This window comes from Protopterus annectens, chromosome 2.part2 (assembly GCF_019279795.1).
Source record: "Protopterus annectens isolate FY-2018-M chromosome 2.part2, PAN1.0, whole genome shotgun sequence".
In the NCBI taxonomy this organism is placed as follows: domain Eukaryota; kingdom Metazoa; phylum Chordata; order Ceratodontiformes; family Protopteridae; genus Protopterus; species Protopterus annectens.
The window spans coordinates 741,345,396-741,370,913 of NC_056730.1; the positions used below are offsets into that span (position 1 = coordinate 741,345,396).

The following is a 25,518-nucleotide window of genomic DNA, read 5'->3' on the forward strand; positions in this document are numbered from 1 at the left end:
AGGAGGCAAAGAATCAGGATTAAGAGAAGCCTCTGCAAACACATCTTCCACAACATCCAGAACAGGAGGTATAGCCAAAGGCCTATGCTGGGGTAAAACAAAAATTCCCTAAGCCTTTTCCTGGAATCAGAGAAGTCCTGACCTTCCCACTTAAAATGCTCCCTCATGGAATGAAGAGTCTCTGAAAAGAAAAATCTTCAGGAGGAGAAGCAGAAGGAGTAGAATCATCCACATCAGAATCAGAATAAGGAGAATACTCCTGCAAGTCTTCAGCCGAAGACTCTGAAACATCCGAAGCCTGCTCAAAACTCCCCAACTCAGGTTCCACCCTAGGTCTCTTATCAGGAGGGGGCAAAGAACCTCTAATCAAAGTAATCAAATCTTCTGCCATTTTAAGCATATGCTTCTTGGGCACAGAACCTGAAGAACTAGGGGTGACACCAACTGAAGCTAAACCTGGCCTGCCTCTGGGAGAAGCCTTGGCAACAGAAGGAGAGGGCCTAACCACCCTAGGAAGGGAAGGGAGTACAGTAACCTGAGAGGCCCCTTCAGCCTGACCTGCCTCCTGAGAGGCCACATCCTGCAATAACAAAGTCTCCCCCTGGGACTCCAGAGAAACCTCCGGCGGAACCCCGGCTCCACCGACACCTCTAAAGAACCGGCGTCCGTGCGGCGGTTCTTCTTGCCTAGGCTTAGCTACTTTGTCCTTGCGCTTCTTGAAGCGGGCGTCGGAGCATCCGACGGCATATTATAATTGCACCGCTTCCCAAAGACTAACCTGGCACAATCTAACCTCCTCTTAATAGTGCGCTTATTGAATCTAGCACAAAAGCGACACCCCACAACGCCGTGCTCAGGCCCTAAACAAGGAATACACAAAGTATGATAATCTCTATGCGGTATCTGTTTCCCACGAGAAATACAGTTATTCACTTTTTCTGACATCCGGTAAACCACTGAGGCAAGAAAAAACTAAAATATTCCCCAACGGGGTACTTAGCCAACTTTGACTCGGTCTGAAACTCCGAATTCGAAAAATTTCAGAACGCCAACCGGCACTTGCAACGCTGCTTCTGCATCGGACCATGCGGCAAAAAAGACTGAGGATATGACGTCGGTCATGCGCATTTGTACCCTGACGTCCTGATGTCAGTCTAATGCGCCTTGACCGACGTCAGCCTTATACTTTGATATTCGGGCCGACCGAGGACAGCGGACTACCCCAAGTGTAAGGACTGCAGCAATGTGAGACGAAGAACATCAAAAGGGAAATTGCAAGAACAAAGAGGAAGTAATCATGTATTATTCTTTCCGCTCAAAAACAGGAATAAGATATGTTCAGATTTGTGATTTCCTCTTCTGAAGTCCCCTCCTGGCATAAAAGCCTTGCTTTCTCTATCAATATTAATTGAGGGTACACAAGTCTCTTACTGCTGCAGGTAAAACATTACATATTGGGATAGTGGGGTTGGGGAGGATGACAAGTCTGTGTGCTACCCAGTTTGATTACATACAATGACTTAACATACCTGTAAAGACGACGACAGAACATTACAATACTTGTCTAACATACAATAAAATCCATTTAATGATGCCAGATGTAAAGGTCATCCAAATAAAAGAGGACAACAAGAGAGTAATAAACAGTCACCAGTACAAGGCCCTTTCAACATATCAAGTTATATAGCAAGTAACATCTGACTGATGGTACTCAGAAGAGGATCATTGTTGGGAAGAATCCCAGCGAGTACCAAAAACATCTGCTGAGATAGTAGGAACTGGTGGGAGGACATAAACCAGCAGCTCAAAATGGAGAGTCCTGAAACAATGAATTGCTAAAGTAAACCCAGAATCCTGGAATTGCAGTCTAAGCAATAATGGGTGCAAGGGTGAAATTACTTGCCAATTTTCTTTTTGATAAAAATTTTCAATGCATAACAAACAAAAAATGGTCAACCAAGTAGCCAAAATATACAAAGAAAACTTACACTGGTTAACAGTGAATATAAGAATAATACTGATCAATTTTCAGAGTAATTAAAACAAAAAGGTACCATGCTTCTAATGCAATACTTGCATACAACATAAAAACCCATGTCCAAGTCAGGAAAGGAGAGAACAAAGTATTTATTTGCATACAAACTAACAAATTCTTGTCTAAAGAAATCTCTTACAGATTATTCCACTGAGTTATTATAGTGATCTTTACTAAAGGAGGTGGTGATACTAAAACAATGTACTGCCTTTACTTGTAACATTCAGCCTGAAATTTAGGATGCACTGCTCCCAGGACATATCATATGTGTTATAATACTGAAATAAGTAATTTGAACTGACGACCAAGTGGCTGATGCCCAAATGTACACAACTGTCATTTTAGAATAGAAAGCAAAAGCAGACACGCCTCAGATGGAGTGTCTTATTTATATTTTGTCGACCAGGTTAGTCCTGTCAGGCAGTGTCCATCTTTACAGGGGATTCGGGAAGAAAAACTCCCAAGGGATAATAGTACTACATAACAGATCGACAAAAATATCCACAAAAGATTAGCTGAATGTTTTATGTTGAACCAATGATGATGTCTGCTTTACAATGCACTGCATATCAGAATGTATACTCACATGACACAGGATATACAATTCTGTATAACCAGTGGATATAATTCTGTAAATTTCTGTACATATATTGCATTCTGCTTTCAACTGCATATTTACTTCAGGAAAGAGACCAGAGTTGTGTCTCTTGTGAGCCACACAGAAATTAGAACTGCTCAATTAAAGTTAATTACCTGTGAACTGAGAGAGGAGCTTAGAAACTAAACCTTGTATTTAAGGGGTAAAATAAAACATTTCAAGGCTATACTGCAAAAAGTTCACTTGGACTCGGCCATAGACTTCTGTGAGGGGAAAGGTTAGTTTGCTTTTCCTATTGTGACAATGTGAGACACTGCCAGTTATGCCAGGAGAAGTAGGGCAGTGGATGTAACATATACCAGCACAGCTAGCTGGAATTTTGTAAATAATTATATGTCATTTATATATCAAACTGATTTGTACAGATACTTGTGTTGAAAAATGTATTTGTAAAGCTGCTTGTGCTAAAATGTACCAACAGTGTCCCCTGCTGGACAGAAAAAGAAATATACATGTATTACTGTAACTGTTTAAATCTATATGTTTTAACAGAGGATACTGGAAGAGAAGAGGTTAATCTCGATCCACTTAACTCTGGAAAATAGTAAGAAATTAAATTAATGGGCCTAGGCCATAAAGATGTTATCTCACAGCTTTGAATGAAGACAGAGACGCACTGTAAGAAGTATGGTTTATTAGTTCCTGTAGGAAGAGTGGAAGTGTTTTATGGTTTTATGACTTACAGAAGCTGCAGCAGATCTTAGCAAGTCTCTCTGTGTGTGTTATTAACAACACCTATGTACTAAATCCTGACAGCTTCTAGCTAATGGGGGTTGCATCAGAACCAGAAGTAAGATGACCAGATGTATGTGATGTCATTCTGTAATCTAGGACAAAAAATTATATTTTAATACTAGATGAGACTGAAGTTTCAGAGCAGTCTGTCTTTGTAACCTGAAAAGGAAGAACCCCTGTCACCTACTTCATCTTGCCTTGCTCCAGTAAGTAACCAGGGAATAATAATTATTTAGATTAGTCAGGAAATTAGTCAGGAAAATATAATGAGATTAGTTGAGTATTGTATTTCTGTAACCGTGTGAACCTGACCACCTATGTTATTTTAGTATTTCATGTGATTGAAACTCTTATGTTTATTGCAGAGAGATATTTAGTATTTTCATGTTCTTGTATTATTAAATATATTTAAACTTTTCATTGTGGCCTTTTAAAGAATATTTTAACCTTTGAGAGTACTTATATCTACTAGTGACACTGTGGCCATCCCTGAAAGCCTTGCTGTTGATCAAACTACCATTTGTATTAATATTAATTTCACTCAGCATAATTGGGTACCCTTGCAGGAGCCTTAGAGTAGCTGGCTTTGGGCTGTCTGGTGGCAGTGTAACTACCTTATAGTCTGGGCAAAAGCAGGCATAGCTAGTAAATCTGTGCCAGCCTTTCCCAAGTGTGTGTGTCAGCTACTTGGAGAAGGGACACAAAGCACTGATTTCACAGAGAGGGTGCTGGAGGACTTGGCTTGGACATTCGACTGAGGACTTCACAGCTGTGCCTCTGGAGAGCATTACTGGGGATCTGGGGAGAGACAGAGAGAGAAACGCAGACCCAGGACTGAGTGCATTCCCTGTTTGCTCTTAAGGGAAACTGTGCTTAATGCAGAGAGCTGCATCTGGAAATACTGCGTGTATCAATTTTTGTTCCAAGCAAACTTCCTTCTCCAGTGCCAGTGGGGAGGATTCAGGCTCCTTGATTACTGGCCCAGAGGGGGAGTCACACCTATATTCCTTTCTTGTAATTTGTACTGCTTCACTGCCTTTTCCTATTTTGTATACTGTGGTGTATTTTAACTATACTGAGTTTTAATTGTATACTGCTGAAACAGACTGCAGTTGTAACTCTTATGACTGACACAGAAATTAATTTTTTCATCAACCTCCCACCCTGCTACTGTTGTGTTTTAAACTCAAATGTCCCTCTAGTTTCTCACCCCTTATGCTAATCTGATCAGAAATTTCCTCCCAGCTCCTCTTTCATTGGCCATTGTCAGTTAGCACAAAATTATCATTTTGTGAAGTCACTTCCCTTCAACTATTTAAATTTATTGGACATCCTACTGAATTCCAAAGAGCCAGAGTAATAAGTGCCCAGCCTATCCAATCTATTTTGCTTTTTTAAAATCAGTGGCTCTCCTCTTAGATTGCTAAAGCTTGACTTATTCTCTTTTTCACATCCAACTACAATGTATGGGATAGTAACCCATTTTTCCATCTTATCTTTAAAATCCACATCATCTGGTCCAAGACCAATTATTGGAGAGCACACATTCTGCCTCTCAGTAGTCACTGTGGGATTAGTGCTTCTGTTTTGCTCCTGGTGACAGAAGCATCATATTTCCTGGAGACTGCTGATCATGAGAAAGCCTAATAACTACTTCACAGATGTCAGCTTGGAATTTGAGCTTATATTTTGCTCCAGGTGAGAGAAGGAACAGAAGGCATTGATTCCTGTCTCTTTCTGATTGAGCAGCGAGTGTCTTTGTGGGACCTTCCTGATTGGTTTGGCAATGATTCAAGGCATCTACCAGGAAAAGGCTACAACAAGCCTACAGAACCCTGCATCATCTGGAACAAGACTCCTGATCAACAAAGAGCCTGAAGCCCGCTTCTCTTCTTGGGATTTGTGCTACTGTTTTACTTCTGGTGAGAGAAGAATCAAAGGGCCATTGTATTTCAGCAGCATGATGCTGTGGTGGATCAGCACTGCTAGTGGCCAGGTACTAGCTAATCAGGTGAATCTCCACTGCCCATCATTCTTGACAAAGCTGATTCTTTTTACTAAGGATGAATTTAACTGCTGTCCAACCTAACTTCAGAATATCTCCCTAAATACTTCATCCATAAATAAACAGGGTCTACAATAGTAGTTTCCCCTCAAGTGTTTGGCAGTGCCCTGTGTAGATGCAGGTACCAGGTGTTGACATTTTTCCTGTAAAAACACCCTAGAAATTTCACCAATATTTAGTTGCATACAGGGTAACAAGTTTGCAGTGACAAGTACTGCAACCCAGAGTTGCAAACCAGATACGCCTGATTATATTCTCACGGCAACCATTTAATCAATAAAAAAGGGCCTGTTGCCTCGGACATGAACTTTCTCACTATCTCCATTACTAGTTTGGTGGATATGGGTTTCTGAGTCAATACAGAAATTGCCTCATGTTTTCTGACAACCAGCTAATTCCAAACAAACTGATAAGGTATGTGACAGACATATTTACACAATGTCAATGGAGGAAAAGGATCCCACTTAAAAGCACTCCCAATGTTAATGAGGTTGTCAGTAATACACATGCTGCACCTATCACACACACAGTACAAAGCAAACACATAGACCCACATACGCTGAGGCACTTAAATGTCACCTTCTTAAACCCCACAGACCTCCTAGACAAAGTTCACATAACAAATGCCCTCAGCAACCCTAAATGAAGTCTTTCAAAACATTTACAGCTGCACATACAACTACATATCATAGAGCCTCTACTTCTAAGCCCATAAGGCAAGCAACCACACAATCCAACATTCTGGTCATTGAAGACGCCATTGTGAGACACACTGACGTTCCTCTCTTCAGGATGAGTACAGAAAAAGTCATGGTCAGTTGCTTATCAGGGGCCAGATCTGCCACATTAAGCACAAACTCAGGTCACTGGACCACAAGTACCAGTATGACTCACTCATAGCCCATGTGAGTGTAAATGACCCGAAGCTCACCTCCCTAGACTGTATTAAGTGAGACATCATGGAGCTCTCGGAATACGTGTCCTAAGCTGGTATGAGCCTAACATTGAGCAGAATTTAACTTTCTTCAGGGATGATGCCACAATACAAACAAAAGATGACTGACTTTAATAAATGGCTTAGTTTTCTGTGTCATTCTAAGGAGGCGGAATATTTCTCAGCATGGAAGGAGATGGTTAACAGATCACACTGTTTGCCAGGGAAGGTCTGTACCTCTCCCCTCCAGGCTTTTCAATATTAGCTAAAACACTGTCCTTCCTCATAGTGCTTTTTTAGCCAATACCAACTTGAAAAGTACCACAGACATAACAAATAAAAAAAACAAGAAAATCTGAAGGTGTTACTGCCCAATGCTAGGAGTCTAAGCAAGAAACTCCACTCTTTACAAGCTCTCCTCAATCTACAGAAAGCTGACATCTGTGCAGTTTCTGATACATGGTGTAAAGCCATAGACAGCACACCAGCAGTGCAAGGCTATAAAGCCTTCCACATATTTAGACCAGCTACTACACAGACAGGGACTTAAGGTGGAGGCGTCTTGAGTTATATCAAAAATAAATACACCTCAAGGCCTGTCAACAGGACGATGCACTTCAGCTACTCATTCACAACACCATAGGCAAAATCCCATACTACTTCCTTGCAAGCTAGGAAACCAATAACATGTATTTAAATTTACTGAATACATTCACCATCCAACCCAATACCATATTCATATGTGACTTTAATTACCTCACTATTAACTGGGAATCATATACACCACCAAACATGCAGGCACAGAGATTCCTGGATTTTGTAAATACACCCACAACTCAGAGTGGTAGAGGAAATGACCCTCTTGATTACCCTGTCTAAATCTTCTGAATAGTTAATTCTGCATCAGTAAAGCAAGACATGGCATCTGTGACCTGTGGTGCAGAGCACAGATCATTAAATAATCTGCTCTAAGACTCTTACTGAGGTCACTTTACTGCATTAGGGGTTGCAAAGAGTGCCCGTCTTATAGGTTCACAGGTTGGTACTAGGCTATCAGCCCTAGGGCCTATACAAGCCTAGCCATAACAATTCCCTGGCTATTTCTTCCCACACTATTTACTTCCCTGGACCCCTGTCTAGCAGGGCGACTGACGTGATCCCCGGGGTGAATTTCCTTTCTCCCATCCAATCGTCAAGGTTCCTTTTGAAGAGGACCAAAGAGGCACTCTGCTTGACATGTATGGGCAATCTATTCCAGAGTCTGGGGAGTCTCTGGGTCAGGAACCTATCCCTCCAGCATGTTTTGTTTATTGTGATGACAAGGTTTAGATCCCCGGAGAGTGTGGCTCTGAGGGATTGGGATTTCTTTAAGTGTAGCATGTCCAACAGCTCTGGGTTTGACATGGCCTTGTTAAGCAAAGATCGCCTCTGAGTAGATGATATGCGACAGAGTATAGCTGGAGTTTTTTAAGGCGGTCAGTGTAGGGCATCCGCTTTAGGCCTGTGATTCTTTTAGTGAGGTATTTCTGTGGCCTTTCCAGTTGTTGCAGATGTCTTGAGAGGTACATACCAAACGGGGCACTGTATTCTATAATGGGTCTAATGAGGGATGAGTACAGTGGGACAATGACCTCCTTTTTTCTGGATGAAAAGCCCTTAGTGATGAAGTGTGCTACATAGAAGGATTTCCTGACTGTTGTGGCGATGTGGTTATCGAAGGTGAGACCACGGTCCACCTGTGTCCCTAAGTCTCTTATCAAACTTTCGGTGTTTAGTGTACTGCCACCTATATGGTAATTCACGGATACTTGTTTTCCCAAAGGGGATAACTATACATTTCTTGGCATTGAGCTTGAGCCCATGGCTCTGGCACCAAGCATCTGTTTCTGTAAGGCCCTTTTGTAGAGTATCCACATCATTTGGGGATTCAATAATGGCTCCCAGTTTGCAGTCATCTGCAAACTTTGTTATCCAGAGTCCCTTAGTGTTGGCCTGTACTTCAGAGAAGTAGATGCCAAACAAGAGTGGTCCCAGGACTGAACCCTGAGGTACTCCACTTGTCACTTGTCTGGAGCTGGATTTGGAGTCGGCTACTTTTACAGTGTGGGTTCTATCAGTAATCCAGTTAGCAACCCATTGAGTGACGTAGGGATTAATGCCCAGATTAGTACGTTTATCTATGATTCCAGAGTGGGGATAGTGTCAAAGGCCTTGGCAAGTTCTAGATAGGCTGTGTGGACCACCTTACCCTTGCCCATGGCTCTGGAGACTGATTCGAAGAAGTCAATCAAGTTCAGGAGACAAGATCGGCCCTTCACGAACCCAAACTGGGTGGGGTCCAGTGTTTGAAGGTTGCCAATGTCTTTGTTTATAAGTTCCATGATAATACGCTCCATGGCCTTGCAGATAAGGCTTGTCAGACTGATGGGACGGTAGTTTCCGGGATCCAAGGTGGATCCCCCCTTGTGGAGTGGGATAACTGTAGCTGTGCGCCACTCAGTGGGCACGAAACCTGAGGTGAGGCTATGATTAAACATGACACTTAGGTCTTAAAAGCAAAAATCCCGATGCTGCTATGCCCTCAAAATGGAGTACTTCAAGACAGGTTCTGAGGGGGTTTTCATCCCAGATGATGATCCAGTCCTTTCTGAGGGAAGCAGAAGAGTAACATTCCATTTCATGGAAGACCTATTGAGACAGAAGTTTTTCCAAAAGAGGAATATTACAGTGGTTCTATCAGGGGGCAATGAAGTAGCCTGCAATCACCTGCTTAAGAAGCAAGCAGTAAATAAATTAGTGCTGAATGTCAAAAAGATGACCACCAGCACTTTGAAAGCGCAAGCTAAAGTCAGTACTTAGTTTTGAGAGATGTGTGCAATGGTTTTCCTTAATGGTGCATTTCTGCAACAGCAAGGTAAATTTCAAGATAATGTCAGTCACGGGACAGACCACGAGCCCAACACATGCAAGAACCATTCAGGTAACATGAACACTCATCAGCAATCTTTGTTCAGTTTGGGAGGAGAAGGAAATGCACAACCTGAGCCCAATATCAATCAATAAGCCATGGCCGTATGATTTCAGTACTTGCTCCACTGGCAACAGACCAGAAGAAACATTGCTCAACCACAGCAGGAGTGCTACAACTCACCTCCAAAAATGGCAGCCTGAAAGACCTCTCTCTGATTGCTCTCTATAACTTCAGCTGATAATGGGAGAAAGCTTGAGTCATCATTACATGGAAGAGATTGTTTTTATCAATGAGTTTCAAAGCAGAATGCTTTGTCTGATCCTAGCCTTTTGATCTTTTGCATTTCTGGAGCAACAGAACAGGTTAAAAGGCCCTCCCCTGCTGATCTTACCATTTTTGACCCTCCCCTTAGCTGCCATCCTATAAGACAAACTAGGCCTTAATTTTCTTGTACCTTATCCTCCTAGTGTAGACAGCAGTGTGGACACTGGAGACATTATTTTGCAGATACAGTGCCAATGTGCATCTTGTCTAGTGATCCACTAAGTTCAAGGACACTTAGTAGCTTTCAGTATCAAATATGGGAACTTTCCTATGGTGACCAGTAGGACTGAAATCCAAACTTTGTAAAGGTCAGAAAAAAAATAAAGGAAGAGCATAGGATTGGGTGTAGCCTAGCAACCCAGAACAAGGCATAATTCAGTCTAACAGTGTTCAAGGCATGAACCCCTGGGTATGACAGATACAGAGGACAACAATGTTTTGCAAAGATCAGAATCTTTCACAAGAGGAAAAAGCAACTAGTTGCAAAAAAAAAAAATCCGATCCAAAAGAGTTGCAATGAGAATAAGCTACACCATGTAATGGTATACAGGCATCACTCTCAGTAACTATGGCCCATCCTCTGGTAAAAATCACCGTCTCCCCAGGGTCACTGTGCACTTGGTTCACATTTATCAAGCAGAAGTTGAGCAGTCACACTGATTTCTTTTGAACCTTACAGGCTATCATGTTTCTTAGTTTAATATGTTATTGCATATGGTCTGGAAAACACTAAGTGTCAAATGTGACTTGCTGCTTATTTGAAAGTAATACTAATAATGCACACTGCTGTTACACATCATTTGAAAGTGAACGGCATAAGCAGGAGCATGGATAAACAAGTTGGGAGACATAAGACCCAACACGGCACTCCTCTTTTTTTTCTCTCACCCACCTCAAGAGTATTTTCTTCACTGAGAATCCCTCAATAAGGCAGAAAAGTTCAGCAAGAGTAGAAAAAGACGATTACTGAGACTGTAGGAGGAGAAATCCCCAAAACTGGAATCAAGAACTGCTGTGAATTGGGATTCAGAACAATGCTATTTTGTTCTGACAAAACTTAACACATTTAGTTAAGTATATTGCTTTCCTAAAACAGTCCTCTTATTATACAGCAACAAGCAATTAAAATTACAAAAAATGCTTACTTCAAATTTTAGCATAAGGGGATCCGTCACTTGCAAACCACAATTTTTTTTATTTGGCCAAGTATAATGTGGCAGGTAAAAAGTGAAGATAAATGTATATGGCGACAGAGTTCATAATAGTGTTAGTAAAGATCCTTACGACCAAAACACAAACAAGTTTAAAAAACAAAAAAATGCATTATCAACATTTACAATGACCTTTATCCAAATTAAAATTCTGCATTATATGCAGTGAATTAATAGCAGACAACTTTTCTGACTAAAACAGATGAATATACATGCAACACTTACCCCCATGCTGCAGCAGCAGTTTCCCAATTTCAACATGTCCTTCTGAGAGGGCATCATGTAAAGGAGTCACACCATTGACTTCACTGAGTAGGTCTACTTCAAGGCAATGCTGCAGAATTTCACGGACACACTCCGTGTTTCCATAGTTGCAGGCTTCATGCAAAGGTGTCCAACCAGCATTATCTGAATTACAAATTGAAGGATTTATAGCAACATCAAATTAGAAAGCTAATAATGACTCAAAGTACTGTTATATATGCATCTTACCACAATTTTAGACGTTCAAGTGTTGTTTTTGTTGCAGTTGTAACTGACAGGGATCTCTGCCACTGGTTGAGTCTAAAATCTGGTCTGACTTTCAGAACTGAATACCCTTACTCTATGGCTAGGCTGGTTATTACCTTACCTCAGACATCTTCATATATCTGGCACAAAGATGGCATCTGACAGTGCCATCTTTGGTTCTTGCCCCACCCTTGAGCACAGCAGAATCATATCCACATTAAGGACTGCTAATCTCGTTTACCGAACGTATATATTCTGTGACATACATAATATTAGCCCTCCTTGGGTAACCTGAACATGGTGGGAAGTGGGGGTTGAGCAAGATACAGGACGGGAAAATGGGTACAATGATATCTACCACAGCACCTCGTGGTTCCTTTGCAGTAGAAAGGAGGGACGGAGGAAGGAAGACAGGACAGCAAACAGTGACCATACTTTAATATGTACAATTACAGTAAGTTGCTTACATAACTGTACAATGTTCTTTTTGGATCACTGTTTCCGTCACTGTTGCCAAAGTTCTTCCAATCCAGGTGGGGTGGTTGGCTCACCATTTGGAGTAGAAATGCAGGATGCCATTCAGGATAGCACAGGCAAATTAGCACTTGCCCTAAGATAACACATCCAACCTGCAGTGTTTTAAGAAGGTGAGCAATGAGGACCAGCTAGCTTCTTCCAAAATACCCTGGGCACTGTTCTGGAAAGTTGCCAGGTAGAGGTAAATATGGATACCCTTGTTCTGCAGTAAGCTATGATTGGTGCCAGACATTCTACAAGAACTGTGTGCAGTTGCCAAACCAAAAGGCAAAGTAGATAAACTAGTAATGATGACCATATCCCCCCTTCCATTATACTCCTCAAAAACAGCCTGTGCCCTTTGAAGACAGACATGTGGAGGTGGGTAAGCTTCTTGCACCTTATCCTCCTAGTGTGGAGAGCAGTGTTGGCACATGAGGCACTCCTTTGCAGATATATCTGATGTTATCAGAAGGAGCAAAGTGCATACAGAATCAATATCTTCAACTTTTGAACTTAATAATATGTTTAGACTTAGTCCAGAGTGGATCTCCATGCACTATCTTCTGGAAGCAAAGAACAGCCCACAGTAAGTATTTTTGCTAAATAGGGTGGGATAATAGATGTTCCTGTCTTTCCGTATAGATGGAAGTCTTCCCTTTTTTTTTTTTTTTATGTAACATGCCTGTACCAACTGGTGACAATTTATAAAATCCACTCGTCTGAAGTTATGCTTGACCAATTCTGGTAGAAGAAGCTAGATGACCAGGACAGTGAAGGAGAGGGGTAGAGAGCCAGAATGTGATTTTTGGGAATGTAGGGAGGATGGTAGTATTGTCATACTGGGACGGTGTCCTTCAGGATCCAAGACCTTCCTTTATCCTTCTACTGCCATTTTCTTTTCTATTTAGCTTTACTACATTTTGGCTGTATGCCTTTTGAACAGAAGGAATATTTGTTGTACTGAGGGAACAGGAGGTTGAAACGTGTCTTTGACCAACTCCACAGTCTTCCATTTATCCTACATTTTTTAAACATGCCGCAAGATGTTGGTCTGAAGGGCACATCTATCCTACCTAAGGGGGCGGTAAGGAGCTGAGCCTTTATGCCTTCAGAAAGGATTTAGTCCTCGTTCAAGAATGTTTCCTGATAAATGACCCTGTTACATTAAGCCCTGGGTGCTGTAGTTACAGCATCATACCCCAATTTTATGGCACATTTAGCCAAATGCATAGCTTTCTGGGTTGGACAAGCACATCTGCTTTCAGAGTTTCACATTACATTCCCTCAAAATTGTCCTAGAGTTGCTTAAGAACATTTTCCTGATTCTTCATAATCTGAGTCTGAACATTCAATGTCTTGTAGGCTAGAGCTGCTGAAGTGCATATTTTTCCCCAAAACCAGTCAATCTGCTTTCCATTACACTGGCTCCGGGGCAGAATACTCTTCTCAATCTACTTCCCTTGGAATCTCCTGGGACACTACCTGGCTCTGTAACTGAGGTTCTTGTACAGAAACTTGTGAGGATCCTGAACCCTATAAAATCTGTCAGGTCTCTTGGGAGCAGGGATAGGGAATTTGCCTTCAATGAAACTGCATGAAAACCTCTAAAAGCGCTTCTTGGATTGAAGGAATAACCATTGGCAGTCTAAGGCCTAATGAATGCACAATCTGAATTATTTTCTCATGACCAAGTGTCCCCAAATGACATATCCTCTGATAGAGACTAAAAGATTAAGATGTCCTCACTATCTGTACCAAAGCTTAGAGCAGAGAAACATATAGTCTTGTTAAGAATCACAGAATTCTGAGTTTCCAGACATAGAGGGCTGTTCTGAATTGAACTGTAGACTATAAACAAATTAAAGAAAATCTGGAGCCAAAATAACCTAATTGTGGGAGGTAGGCTGACTTAGGCAACGGAGGGGGCGAGACCTGTCCATAAGTATGTCTCTGAGTAAGGGGGGCACCTTTGGTACTGGTGTTAGGGTCTTACATGGATGGGTGACCAATGAGGATTTGAGAATAACACAGAGAACACCTCTAGAATTCAAGTTGAAGGTTTAGCCATCTTTTGATAACGACTGTGGAGATTTCCCCTTACCTTTCGTTAATAATCAAATGATGTTCCAAGGCAGATGCCTAGGTGCAGCTACTGATGTGGAGGATGGGTCCTGGTCATTGGTCCAATGGGAAGTGCTAGGAGCCACAGGCATTACAGTCTTCTGAACAGTGATGTCAAGGGCCTCAGCAGTGCTAGAAATCATGACCAGGAGCAATTAGTGCGTCTCTGCCAAGTTGGTGCCCATGGAACAAATGGTCTTAGATAATCCTGAAAGTGAAAGAGTTTCCCTTTCTTTCTCCCTATAGTTGTGCTTCTCTTTCATGTTTTTGGGTTGGAAGTCATGCCACCTTGTGGCAGTGAATCTGCAGACAAGGGGGATGGTTTTATCAGAAATAAGAATGTCCGTTTGATCTAGTACACATAGAAGACATCCCGCCTTCTCTTTATAATCCTGTGGTAAAACTCCTGACAAATACTACAAATAACTACTGCTATAGGTCTATGCAGAAACTACACTAGACTAGTGTCTACGCATTATTTGGCACTTGCCAGCAGACCTATTAATTTTCTCAGCAGTGGACACAGTCCTCACTTCTGTGCCTGGATGTCTGCTTCCTAGATGTCTGCTCAACTATAAAGATGAGAATGAAAAAAAAGGATCTCCCAGTATGGCATTTATCACTTAATACTCATTTGTAGACCTGGAATGACTAACGCACTATCTGCGCACTCCTACACAGCAAGAAGAAAGTTGGCATGGGCAGATGCCAGCTGTATATCAGGTATGTGATGACATCTGACTTAAGGTGACTTCAACCTTGGTTATGGGTGAAAGGTGCTATGCTATGAAATACAGGACAGATACAGGATTCAGACAGAGGCAGAATTCCATGTAAGTCACGACTGCCACAGTGACCCATGGAGAACATTACAGGCATCCCACTCAAATATAAACAATGAAAGAAACAAGTATCATGTTAGGGTTAAAACTTCTACTACAAGGTTTAATATGTGCTAAGTTATTTAAAGAAGTGTAAAACTAGGAAACATCTAAGTATCCATATTATAGTTTACCATACCCCTGAAATATTTTGTTTTTAAACCTCCAAGCTAACATATTTCACAATGCTCAAGAAATCCACAGGAAGGAACAAACTTTTGAAAAAACAAAAACAGCCACTGAGTAATCTATAAACACCAAACGGATTTTTAATGTAGTAAAGCGCTTTTCGTCTACCCAAATAGGTAGACTTCATCAGACAAACACGTAAAAAACAATGTATCAACTTTTTAAACCCAAAAAGGCACCAGCGCCAACCAATCAGCTCTTATGCTTATTACACCAGCGTTTGTTGGAAATTATAATATATATTACAAAATCATTGCAACAGATGACAACTAAAAATGTTAAAAAGATGTAAAAATGCATAAATATATATATATATATATATATATAAATATATATGTAAAAATACATTGATGGTCTACCACCCACATAAAATAACAGTCCCAAACATCATAAACTACACTGCATTAACATGTAAAGAATCAATAAACAATAATATATTATGATACTACAAAGTCTTACCTAATTCATATAACATCAATTAATTTGTTAATGGATCAATAAATAAATGAATAAATAACTAATCACAGGTGCAATGATGAGAAAAGAGGAAAAATCTACCGAAGCAAACTTTTCAGCTTCAAAACACAAGACAAAGAAGTAACCTCATTTATACCAGGCGAAGTGTAAGAATTTAACCTAAGCTGCCATAACAATTCACGCTTTTCTAACAACAACTGATAAGGTCCATCTTTTCCATATGCAACTCCCTGATCAATAATTTTAAAAAGAAAGTGGTGGGCCGGGTACTCATTGAAGTGTCTTGCCAATGCATTAGTGTTACTTTTCTTTTTAATGTGATAGATGTGTTCGTAAATCCTTTCTCTAAGCTTCCTGTCAGTCTTCCCAACATAAAATGCTGGGCATGAGTGACAGGAAGCTAAGTGCACCACTGATTTAGAGTTACAATTGTATCTACCTCTAGCCTTACAAACACAGTGGTTAACTGTATGACTAGAACCTGTAGCAATATACCTAGAGTAAAGTGGTTTTCACTGCCAAACATCAAGGCCAAGTTCAATTTTCGAGTGAAAAATTTTAAATCAATTAAAACATCAGGCAAGCTTAAGTGGTCAGCAGGAACAAAGGTCAAACCCTTACCAAAAAGTTCATTTTTTAGGAAGGGTATGAACCTGTAGAACATAGTGGAAACCAATATTAGGAAGTCCTACAGGATTGAAGGTACTTACAAATGTGAATCTTATAATTACTGTAGGTATATTGCTACAGGTTCTAGTCATACAGTTAACCACTGTGTTTTTAAGGCTAGAGGTAGATACAATTGTAACTCTAAATCGGTGGTGCACTTAGCTTCCTGTTAGTCATGCCCAGCATTTTATGTTGAGAAGACTGACAGGAAGCTTACAGAAAGGATTTACGAACACATCTATCACATTAAAAAGAAAAGTAACACCAATGCATTGGCAAGACACTGCAATGAGTACCTGACCCACCACTTTCTTTTTAAAATTATTGATCAGGGAGTTGTAGATGAAAAGGTGGACCTTATCAGTTGTTGTTAGAAAAGCGTGAATTGTTATGGCAGCTTAGGTTAAATTCTTACACTTCGCCTGGTATAAATGAGGTTACTTCTTTGTCTTGTGTTTTGAAGCTGAAATGTTTGCTTCGGTAGATTTTTCCTCTTTTCTCATCATTGCACCTGTGATTAGTTAATTATTTATTAATTTATTGATCCATTAACAAATTAATTGATTTTATATGAATTAGGTAAGACTTTGTAGTATCATAATATATTACTGTTTATTGATTCTTTACATGTTAATGCAGTGTAGTTTATGATGTTTGGGACTGTTATTTTATGTGGGTGGTGGAACATCAATGTATTTTTACATATATATATTTATGCATTTTTACATCTTTTTAACATTTTTTAGTTGTCATCTGTTGTAATGTTTTTGTACTATATCTTTAAATTTTCCAACAGACGCTGGTGTAATAAGCATAAGAGATGATTGGTTGATGTTGGCTCCTTTTTGGGTTTAAAAAGTTGATACATTGTTTTTTACGTGTTTGTCTGATGAACTCTACCTATTTGGGTAGACAAAAAGTACTTTACTACATTAAAAGTCAGTTTGGTGTTTATAGACTACTCATTGGCTGTTTTTATACTTCACAATGCTAAATTATGAACAAACAGCATTTAGTTTGGGGGTCAACAATGTGAAATGGACCATTAATCTGTACAAGTAAATCAATGCACAAGTAAAAGCACATCTTAGGACACAGTACATCTAGCTTTTTATGGAAAAAAAAAACACTTACAATTGTCTTTAAGGTTAACAACAAAAACACCTGACTAGCCTGACCTGAATGTTATTCAGATCTAAAAAGATAAATGCCACAGTATGTATAACTTACCAATTAAGCTATTCTTAATTCCAAAATATGAAGCCTTCAAAAGATAATACATTAGAAGCTGCAGAACAAGTCACTTCTCTTGAATCCAAAGAAGCCCGATTTAAAGCAGCTTCATCTTTTCTCTCTCACACAAGCGCGTGCACACACACACACACACACACAATTCAAAGGTTAGAAGTACAATGATAAAAACACTCATCTGTTAATTAAAAAAAGAAAATGTCTGGCAGCATAATACAGGGCATGTCCTTCACACTGTGTTCAGTTCAGTCTTGGAAGTTTAGTAAAAATCACTAATGAAGCACATTTGATGCATTATTCCAGAGCAGAATCACAGCAACATTATTTCTGAAGTTTAACAATTACCTGAATATTAATGAAACAGATACATCTAATGAAAAACTGTTTTCCACGTCAAAATGTCAAAAATGCCATATTCTGAATACTTGAAAATACAACAAACTTGATCATTCCGTTTCCATTCCACAGGCCACTTTTGTAAGTTTTTTTTATTCCAAATTGCAAGGTGTATTTCTTTGTCTATTAAAAATAAACTTTCTCAAAGCAGCCCTTGACATGTTTAAAACAGGTCACTAAGGTTGGACTTTGGAATTACATCCAACACCAAAAATTGTTTGATTTTGCCATTAAAATACTAAGTTCATTTATTTGCCAGGTTGAAAAATATTTCATTTCATTCCATTCAAACCTACCTTTTACATTGATGTCAGTCCCAGGCAAGGAGACAAGCTCACTCAGTCTTTCCACTTTGTTTCTTATGCATGCTCTGTGCAGAGCTGTCTCTCCTGGCATAAAAAAATTAGCAGATTATTGTACATGAGCCAAGAGTTTAAGTAAAATATTCATCAACACAATGCAGTGAGCTAATGGATTTGGATAAATGCCAGATTAATGCTCAGTACTTATACATGCCAGCATGCAGAAAAGGTTGCCTTTTCCTAGTTAAAAAAAAACTTCTAATCTCCTTTTCTGGTGAATAATATTCAATCAATGCATAACGTTGACTCATACTACAAAAGCTTCTACACAATCTTCTATTTTTTTTCTCCATGATTTCAACCCCTTGACCATGGTTTGGATACTGTCAATGACATCTCAAAAAAGACAAAACCATGGTTTGAATACTGTCAATGACATCTCAAGCAAAGACAAAAAGTAATAAAATTTTCAAGCTCCCAACTTTCTACTGCAACTCAGTTTCCCTTGTCTGGTTTATCTCCAAGTCAATACTAGATAGACAACTGCTCAGTGCATCTGGAGTTGTTTAAAAAAGGCCTTTACCCCAGGATAACTTCTCCTACACCTGTCAGTAGAAAGCGGAACTTCAAATTCACTAAATGGTTTACTGCTTCTCAACATGACATGAAAGGTAGAATAAAAAAAGGCATCGCATCATAAACCGACTACAGTTAAAATGTATAAACTACTGGGACTAATTTGCTTTTGGTAAGGATAAAATGCATAGATTTTTGGGAAGTTTACAGCTGCAGAATTAAACTGCATTTCTAATGCAATTTTCATGGTGTGTGTGCTTTCAACCTGTGTCACTCCAGACAACACTTACTGCTGCTTGGGTTAATCTCTTCTCTTCTCTCTATCCTGTACAAGACTTCTCTCAACATGTGTTAGTCCACTGCTTTGCTCTATCTGGCTTTTTGATCTCTAAACAGGAATCATTCCACTCTCCCGACCAGAGTTTTACAACTCCTAGTAATTAATACATTTCTGTAAGTTAATCAGATCGTCAGCATTAACTGATTCAATTTTGTGGACATCACCCTTACTCTGACCCAAAATGCTGATCTTTTGTTGTTACACTGAGGAAAGCTTTGGTTTCTTCTGCCCTTGAAATGTTATTGTGTCAGGTGCCATCTTGTATACCTTGTGCAAAAAAAAAAAAAGTTATGTACTCACAATAATGTTACATCTGTATTGTCCATTTTAATTCTTCTTCAACTGATGGGTTTCAGATCTGACTTGGTCCAGATTTGGCAACTTTTTCCAGCTCCTTAGATCCAACTCTTGAGCTCCTCCTTTTAATCATGATGCCCTGCCAGCCTAAAATACCTTAGGATTGAGTTTGCGGCCCTTAGTATACAACAAATAATATCATAAGCAAACTTAAATAGGTATAGATTAAAAGAATAGAACTGGAGCTCAAATAAGGAACAACAGTTCCCAAATTTATATCCCAAGATCTCCCAGGGGCAAAGGGAAGGAGGGAAGTTAAGGAAGAATGAAAATGGAAAACACAGATGTTATTCTATGGGGAGTATATAACTTTACCTGACATTGTCATTTTCATTCATTCTTCAACTGATGGGACAAAGTCCCCAGCTAGATGAACCTCGGTTGGTACTCATGGAAGGATATTTCAGAGTACTGCAGAGCCAAAAGTAGTTCTGTTCTGAGAAACCAAATCCAATTTGAAATTAGCAATAAGGGTGTGAGCACTGGAGCAAGGGGCAGCTGCACCAATGTCTATTTATGGAAGCTCTTCACCAAAAATCTTAGGATACAGCCATAGACCTTATGGAATGAGCTCTTGGAGGTTTAAACAAGGACAACCCTCTTTTACTACAGACAAAGGATATGCAATCTGTTAATCATTTCACCAGAATAACTTTTAAAAACTGGCATGCCTGATCTGTTGGGTAGAATGATGCAAACACCTGGTCAGTCTTCTGGAAATCTTTAGTCCGATGGAGATAAAAAAATGAAGTAAACTATGCACATCCAAAAGACTGAGCATGTACTCTCATAGGTTGGTACTAGGCTATCGGCCCTAGGGCCTATACAAGCCTAGCCATAACAATTCCCTGGCTATTACTTCCCAGGTCCCCTGTCTGACAGGGCGATTGACGTGATCCCTGGGGCGAATTTCCTATCTCTCATCCAATAGTCAAGGTTCTTTTTGAAGAGGGCCAAAGAGGCGCTCAGCTTGACATGTTTGGGCAGTCTATTCCAGAGTATGTGGAGTCTCTGGGTCAGGAACCTATCCCTCCAGCATGTTTTATTCATTGCGATGACCAGGTTTAGATCCCTGGAGCGTGTGGCCCCGAGGGATTGGGATTTATTTAAGTGTAGCATGTCCAACAGCTCTGGGTTTGACATGGCCTTGTATGTTAAGCAGAGATCGCCTCTAAGCAGGCGATATGTGACAGAGTATAGCTGAGGTTTTCTTTAGACAGTCAGCATAGGGTATCTGCTTTAGGCTTGTGATTCTTTTAGTGAGGTATTTCTGTGGCCTTTCCAGTTGTTGCAGATGTCTTGTGAGGTACATACCAAACGGGGCATTGTACTCTATAATGGGTCTAATGAGGGATGAGTACAGTGGAACAATGACCTCCTTTTTTCTGGACGAAAAGCCCTTAATGATGAGGTGTGCCACATAGAAGAATTTCCTGACTGTTGTGGCAATGTGGTTATCGAAGGTAAGACCACTGCCTACTTGTGTCCCTAAGTCCCTTATCACACTTTCGGTGTTTAGTGTACTGTCACTTGTGCGCTAATTCATGGGTACATGGTTTTTCCCAAAGGGGATAACTGTACATTTCTTGGCATTGAGCTTGAGCCCATGGCTCTGATACCAAGTATCTGTTTCTGTAAGGCTCTTTTGTAGAATATCCACATCATTTGGGGATTCAATAATGGCTCCCAGTTTGCAGTCATCTGCGAACTTTGTTAGCCAGAGTCCCTTAGTGCTGGCCTGTACTTCAGAGAAGTAGATGCCAAACAAGAGCAGTCCCAAGACTGAACTCTGAGGTACTCCACTTGTCTGGAGCTGGATTTTAAGTCGGCTACTTTTACAGTGTGGGTTGTGTCAGTAAGCCAGTTGGCAACCCATCGAGTGACATTGGAATTAATGCCCAGCTTAGTAAGTTTATCTATGATTCCAGAGTGGGGGATGGTGTCGAAAGCCTTGGCGAGGTCCAGATAGGCTGTGTGGACCGCCTTTCCTTCATCCACGGCTCTGGATACTGATTCGAAGAAGTCAATCGGGTTGAGGAGACAAGATCGGCCCTTTACAAAACCAAACTGGGTGGGGTCCAGTGTTTGAAGTTTGCCAATGTCTTTGTTTATAAGTTCCATGATAATGCGTTCCACGGCTTTGCAGATCAGGCTCGTCAGACTGATGGGATGATAGTTGCCAAGATCCAAGGTGGATCCCCCCTTGTGGAGTGGGATAATTGTAGCTGTGCGCCACTCATTGGGCACGAAGCCTGGGGTGAGGCTATGACTAAACATGACACTTAGGTGAGGTGCCAGTTCATTTTGTAGTTCATGTAGTGCACAGCCCAGGATGTCGTCTGGTCCCATGGATGCTGTATTCTTAGCTTTGAAGAGTGCATTTTTTACCTGTGTGGCCATGATTACTGGAAGTTGGCAAACTTTTGGTATTGAGCTGGGCCCTTTAGGGGGTGAGAGGGGGGTGAAGCTAGCACTGAATTGATCTGCCAGGATATTGGCAATATCCTTGGGATCAGTATATTTAACTATAGAATGCCTTGTGGCTGTCCTTGGAATCTTTGGCAATTTTATTTTTGTAACTAGCTTTGGGGGATTTTATGAGGGATCTCAGCTTCTTACTGAGGCTGGTAAGGGAGTATTTTGCATCCTGGGATTTTCTTCTTTTCTGCAACAGTTTCTTCCTTCTGTTGTATAGTTTGTTTATGGCAGGGGACCACCAGATTGACTTCTTTTTTTCGGAGGAGAGCATCTTGGTTCTATTTGGAATGGCATGATTCATGCATGAGTAGATGTGCTCGTACAGTGCCTTACTGTAGGATTCAGCAGTCGAACTTTCAGCTCCCGTCTGCATGGGTGTCATGAACTTTGCCACTTCTGACTTGAGTAGCATGAAGTTAGCTTTGGAGAGTTTTTTATGGAGGTTTCCCTACTGGGGGCTGGGATGTGGATGTCAAGGGTGATTAGCTTATGGTCAAACCTGACCAACGAGGGGGTGACCACTGGCATGGAGCATCGATCTCCCATGTTGGAAATGACTAGGTCTAGGATATTTGAGCCCCAGGTAGGACTATGGATTAGTTGATCCAGGGCATTGGAGTTTATGAATTCCAAGAACAGTTGGGCTAGGGTGTTTGTGTTCGAATAGTTTTCCCAATTAATGGCAGGGTAGTTGAAATCACCCAGTACTAGGGTGTTTGGTTGTATCTTAACATTTTCCAGTATGTTTAGAAAGGTGTAGTGAGAATCTTGGGGCATGGTGGGGGATCTGTAACAAGCTACAATTTGGGTTGTAGTCTTACCTAGTATTAGTTGTACCTGTAGAATTTCAGATGCATTGTGTTGGGCAACTGGCCTGGAGGTGTGAATATCCTTGGTAAATATGGACACTCCTCCACCTTTAGTGATTCGGTCCTGGTTTGGTGGCCGAAAAGTGTGGTAAGAGTTGTAGCCTGGTATTGCAGGGGTGCTCTCTGGAGCCTTGAACCAGGTCTCAGTTACTGCGCAGATATCAATGTTCTCCATTTTTAGAAGTGCCTCGAGAGAGTGCATTTTGAGGTTCAGGCTTCTAACACTGAGTAGCATTACCTTCAGATTTTGCATGCTTATATCTGTTATGGTGGTGATTTTGTCCTTTGAGCCTTGCCTAAAAAGGCACTACAGGGGTGGCAAGAGCCTTAGCCAGTAACCTGAATCCCAGGGGCGACAGATGCAGACCATCTCTGGCAAAGCATCGTGGTCTGTCGATCATGTCATCCCAGGCAGACACATTCTGCATCTCCTTTGAATGACACCAGAAACTTAGTCAATTATTGAAGTCAATCATTTTGTCCTTATACTGTGGTATCATTCTGGGCGATGGCAGGATGCTACTCAGGGCTATGGTCATACCTGCCTGGGCCACATGATCTGAGAGCTCTTCCACATCTCTTTTAATGTAGTCCAGGGAGGTACGTCTCAAGTCATTCACTCCAACTTGGACAATGAGAGAGTCATATTTGTACTTGTTGTGGAGTGACATGAGTGCATGCGTGATGTGACGGATCCTGGCACCCAGACAGGCAGCTGACTAATTTCCTCCTTGTTCAGCCTGGTGAGTGGGACATCAGTGTGGCTGACTATAGAATCACCTATGACTAAAGTGTTGGGCACGTTGTCTTGCCTTAGGGGCTGTTGGTGGGTGGCACCCTGGTGTTGTGAGCTATGTGACATTTTGGTTGTGATTGGTGTTTGTTTGCGTTTCAGCTTCAGAGGTCCTTGCTGCTTGGGCAGGTTAATGTTAAGGGCCTCCGCATAAGTGGGTTTAGTGTTGCTATGTGTGGATGTTGGAGGCATGAGTTTTGAAGGACTACGTGTTGCTTGAGGTGTAGTGCAGGTGTTAACCTTCTCCTCTTGACTGTCTAGCACAATCTTTGGTGGATAGAGCTTTGCTTCCAGTTTGGCTATGTAAGTGCATCTCTCGCAGGTTGTAGTGTTGGGTGGTAGGAGGAGAGGGTTCTCTGTGTACATGAGGCAATTGCTGCATTGCCCCAGTATGCCCAGATTCACCAGGTGGACAGGAGAAATCACCGGAAGCTGACTGATGGACATGCCTGGTTTAGGGTTTCTTTTGTAAAGTACAAGAGCTGTTTTCCCTTACCTTGGCAAGGTACTTTGCAATTATAGGCTGTTTACAGCCTACAGTTAATTTCTCATAATTAACAAGGAGAGTTGAGTGCTTGTATCAGTTTAAGGCTTCTTAGTGCTTTCCAGCAGGTTTTATAGCAAGTGCTAGTCACAAGGATTCAGATTTTAGAGCTACTACTGACAAACCAGCTAGTTCTAAGGGAAAGTTTGAAGAGCAGACTTTCTGGCACAGGGAGTAGTTTAAAGTGCTAGACTAATAGGCTAATAAAAGTGCAGAAGAGCAGAGAACTAGCAGATCTGAGGGAAAAAACTGAAGAGCACCGCTAGCATACAATAAGTCCAGCAAACAGCATGTATGTATCTGGACTACACTAGTTCCAGGAAATGTAGGAAACAGTTTTTTTTTGTAGAAAGTGAAGAAGCAGAAGATAATGAGATAATTCAATATGCAGAGGTTAAAGGGGTGGGCCTTTGCTAGGTTCTCAGTATTAACAGTAAAATGAGCTGATGTAATGTGACAGGGTGGGAGTGTCCAGTATCGACTTAATACCTGAGGCGGGCAACTCAAAGCCACCAAGACGAAAAGACCAAAACAAGAACTGGGAGGGTAGGTGGGGAAAAACAGTTGTACAGATTACAGAGATATTAAATCAAAATGCAGACAAAAAATGAGAATAAACTCTTATCTTTTCTCAATATCACAGATGGCAGTAGGTCAGTTTCTCTGCAGCAGCCTGAGCAATAGGTATATCTGATTTAAAACACAGGACAGAAACCAAACCAATTATAAAACAATATAGATGCAGGAATACTTTGGCCGGATAAAACTAGTTCTGTAAACTTTCTGCCACTAAGAAAACAGACAAGGCCTCCAGACAAAGGATTTCACTACAACTGAGGTCAACACTAAGAGATCTACAGCTATAACACACAAGAAGAATAAGTACAGTTGTACAGATTACAGAGATATTAAATCAAAATGCAGACAAAATATGAGAATAAACTCTTATCTATACCTCTCAAGTGTACTTAATTATGAGGAGCGTACCTCATTTGGGGTCTTCAAAAGTTCATGTTCCTCAAAGTTCCACATTGAAAGATTCTGTCACACATTCAGTGTTAGGAATTTTTTTAAGTGAAAGCCATTGTAAATAGAAATGAATCATATTAATTCATTAAAAGATCTTCTTTATAAGTAAAACCAGCATAGTTTAACCATCCTATGACCTTCCTAGTTGAAGTAGTTAGTAAGCCATTAATATGTGTTCCACATTTTGAGGGCTAGTGATCCTCATTTTGGACATGGAAGGTTGAGAGCTATGTTCTTATCTTTTCTCAATATCACAGCGGGCAGTAAGTCAGTTTCTCTGCAGT

General features: G+C 40.8%; 1 protein-coding gene across 1 annotated transcript in view; it reads right to left on the minus strand.

Annotated features, from left to right (window-relative positions):
- SLF1 (SMC5-SMC6 complex localization factor 1) overlaps positions 1 to 25,518 on the minus strand; it is a 1,376,372-nt gene that overhangs the window by 193,173 nt on the left and 1,157,681 nt on the right. The window contains exons 16-17 of the mRNA XM_044064135.1: positions 18,243 to 18,335; positions 11,159 to 11,341 (exon numbers count right to left, since the gene is read on the minus strand). Of these exons, the coding sequence (XP_043920070.1) occupies positions 11,159 to 11,341; positions 18,243 to 18,335 (276 nt within the window). The remainder of the gene's footprint in view (positions 1 to 11,158; positions 11,342 to 18,242; positions 18,336 to 25,518) is intronic.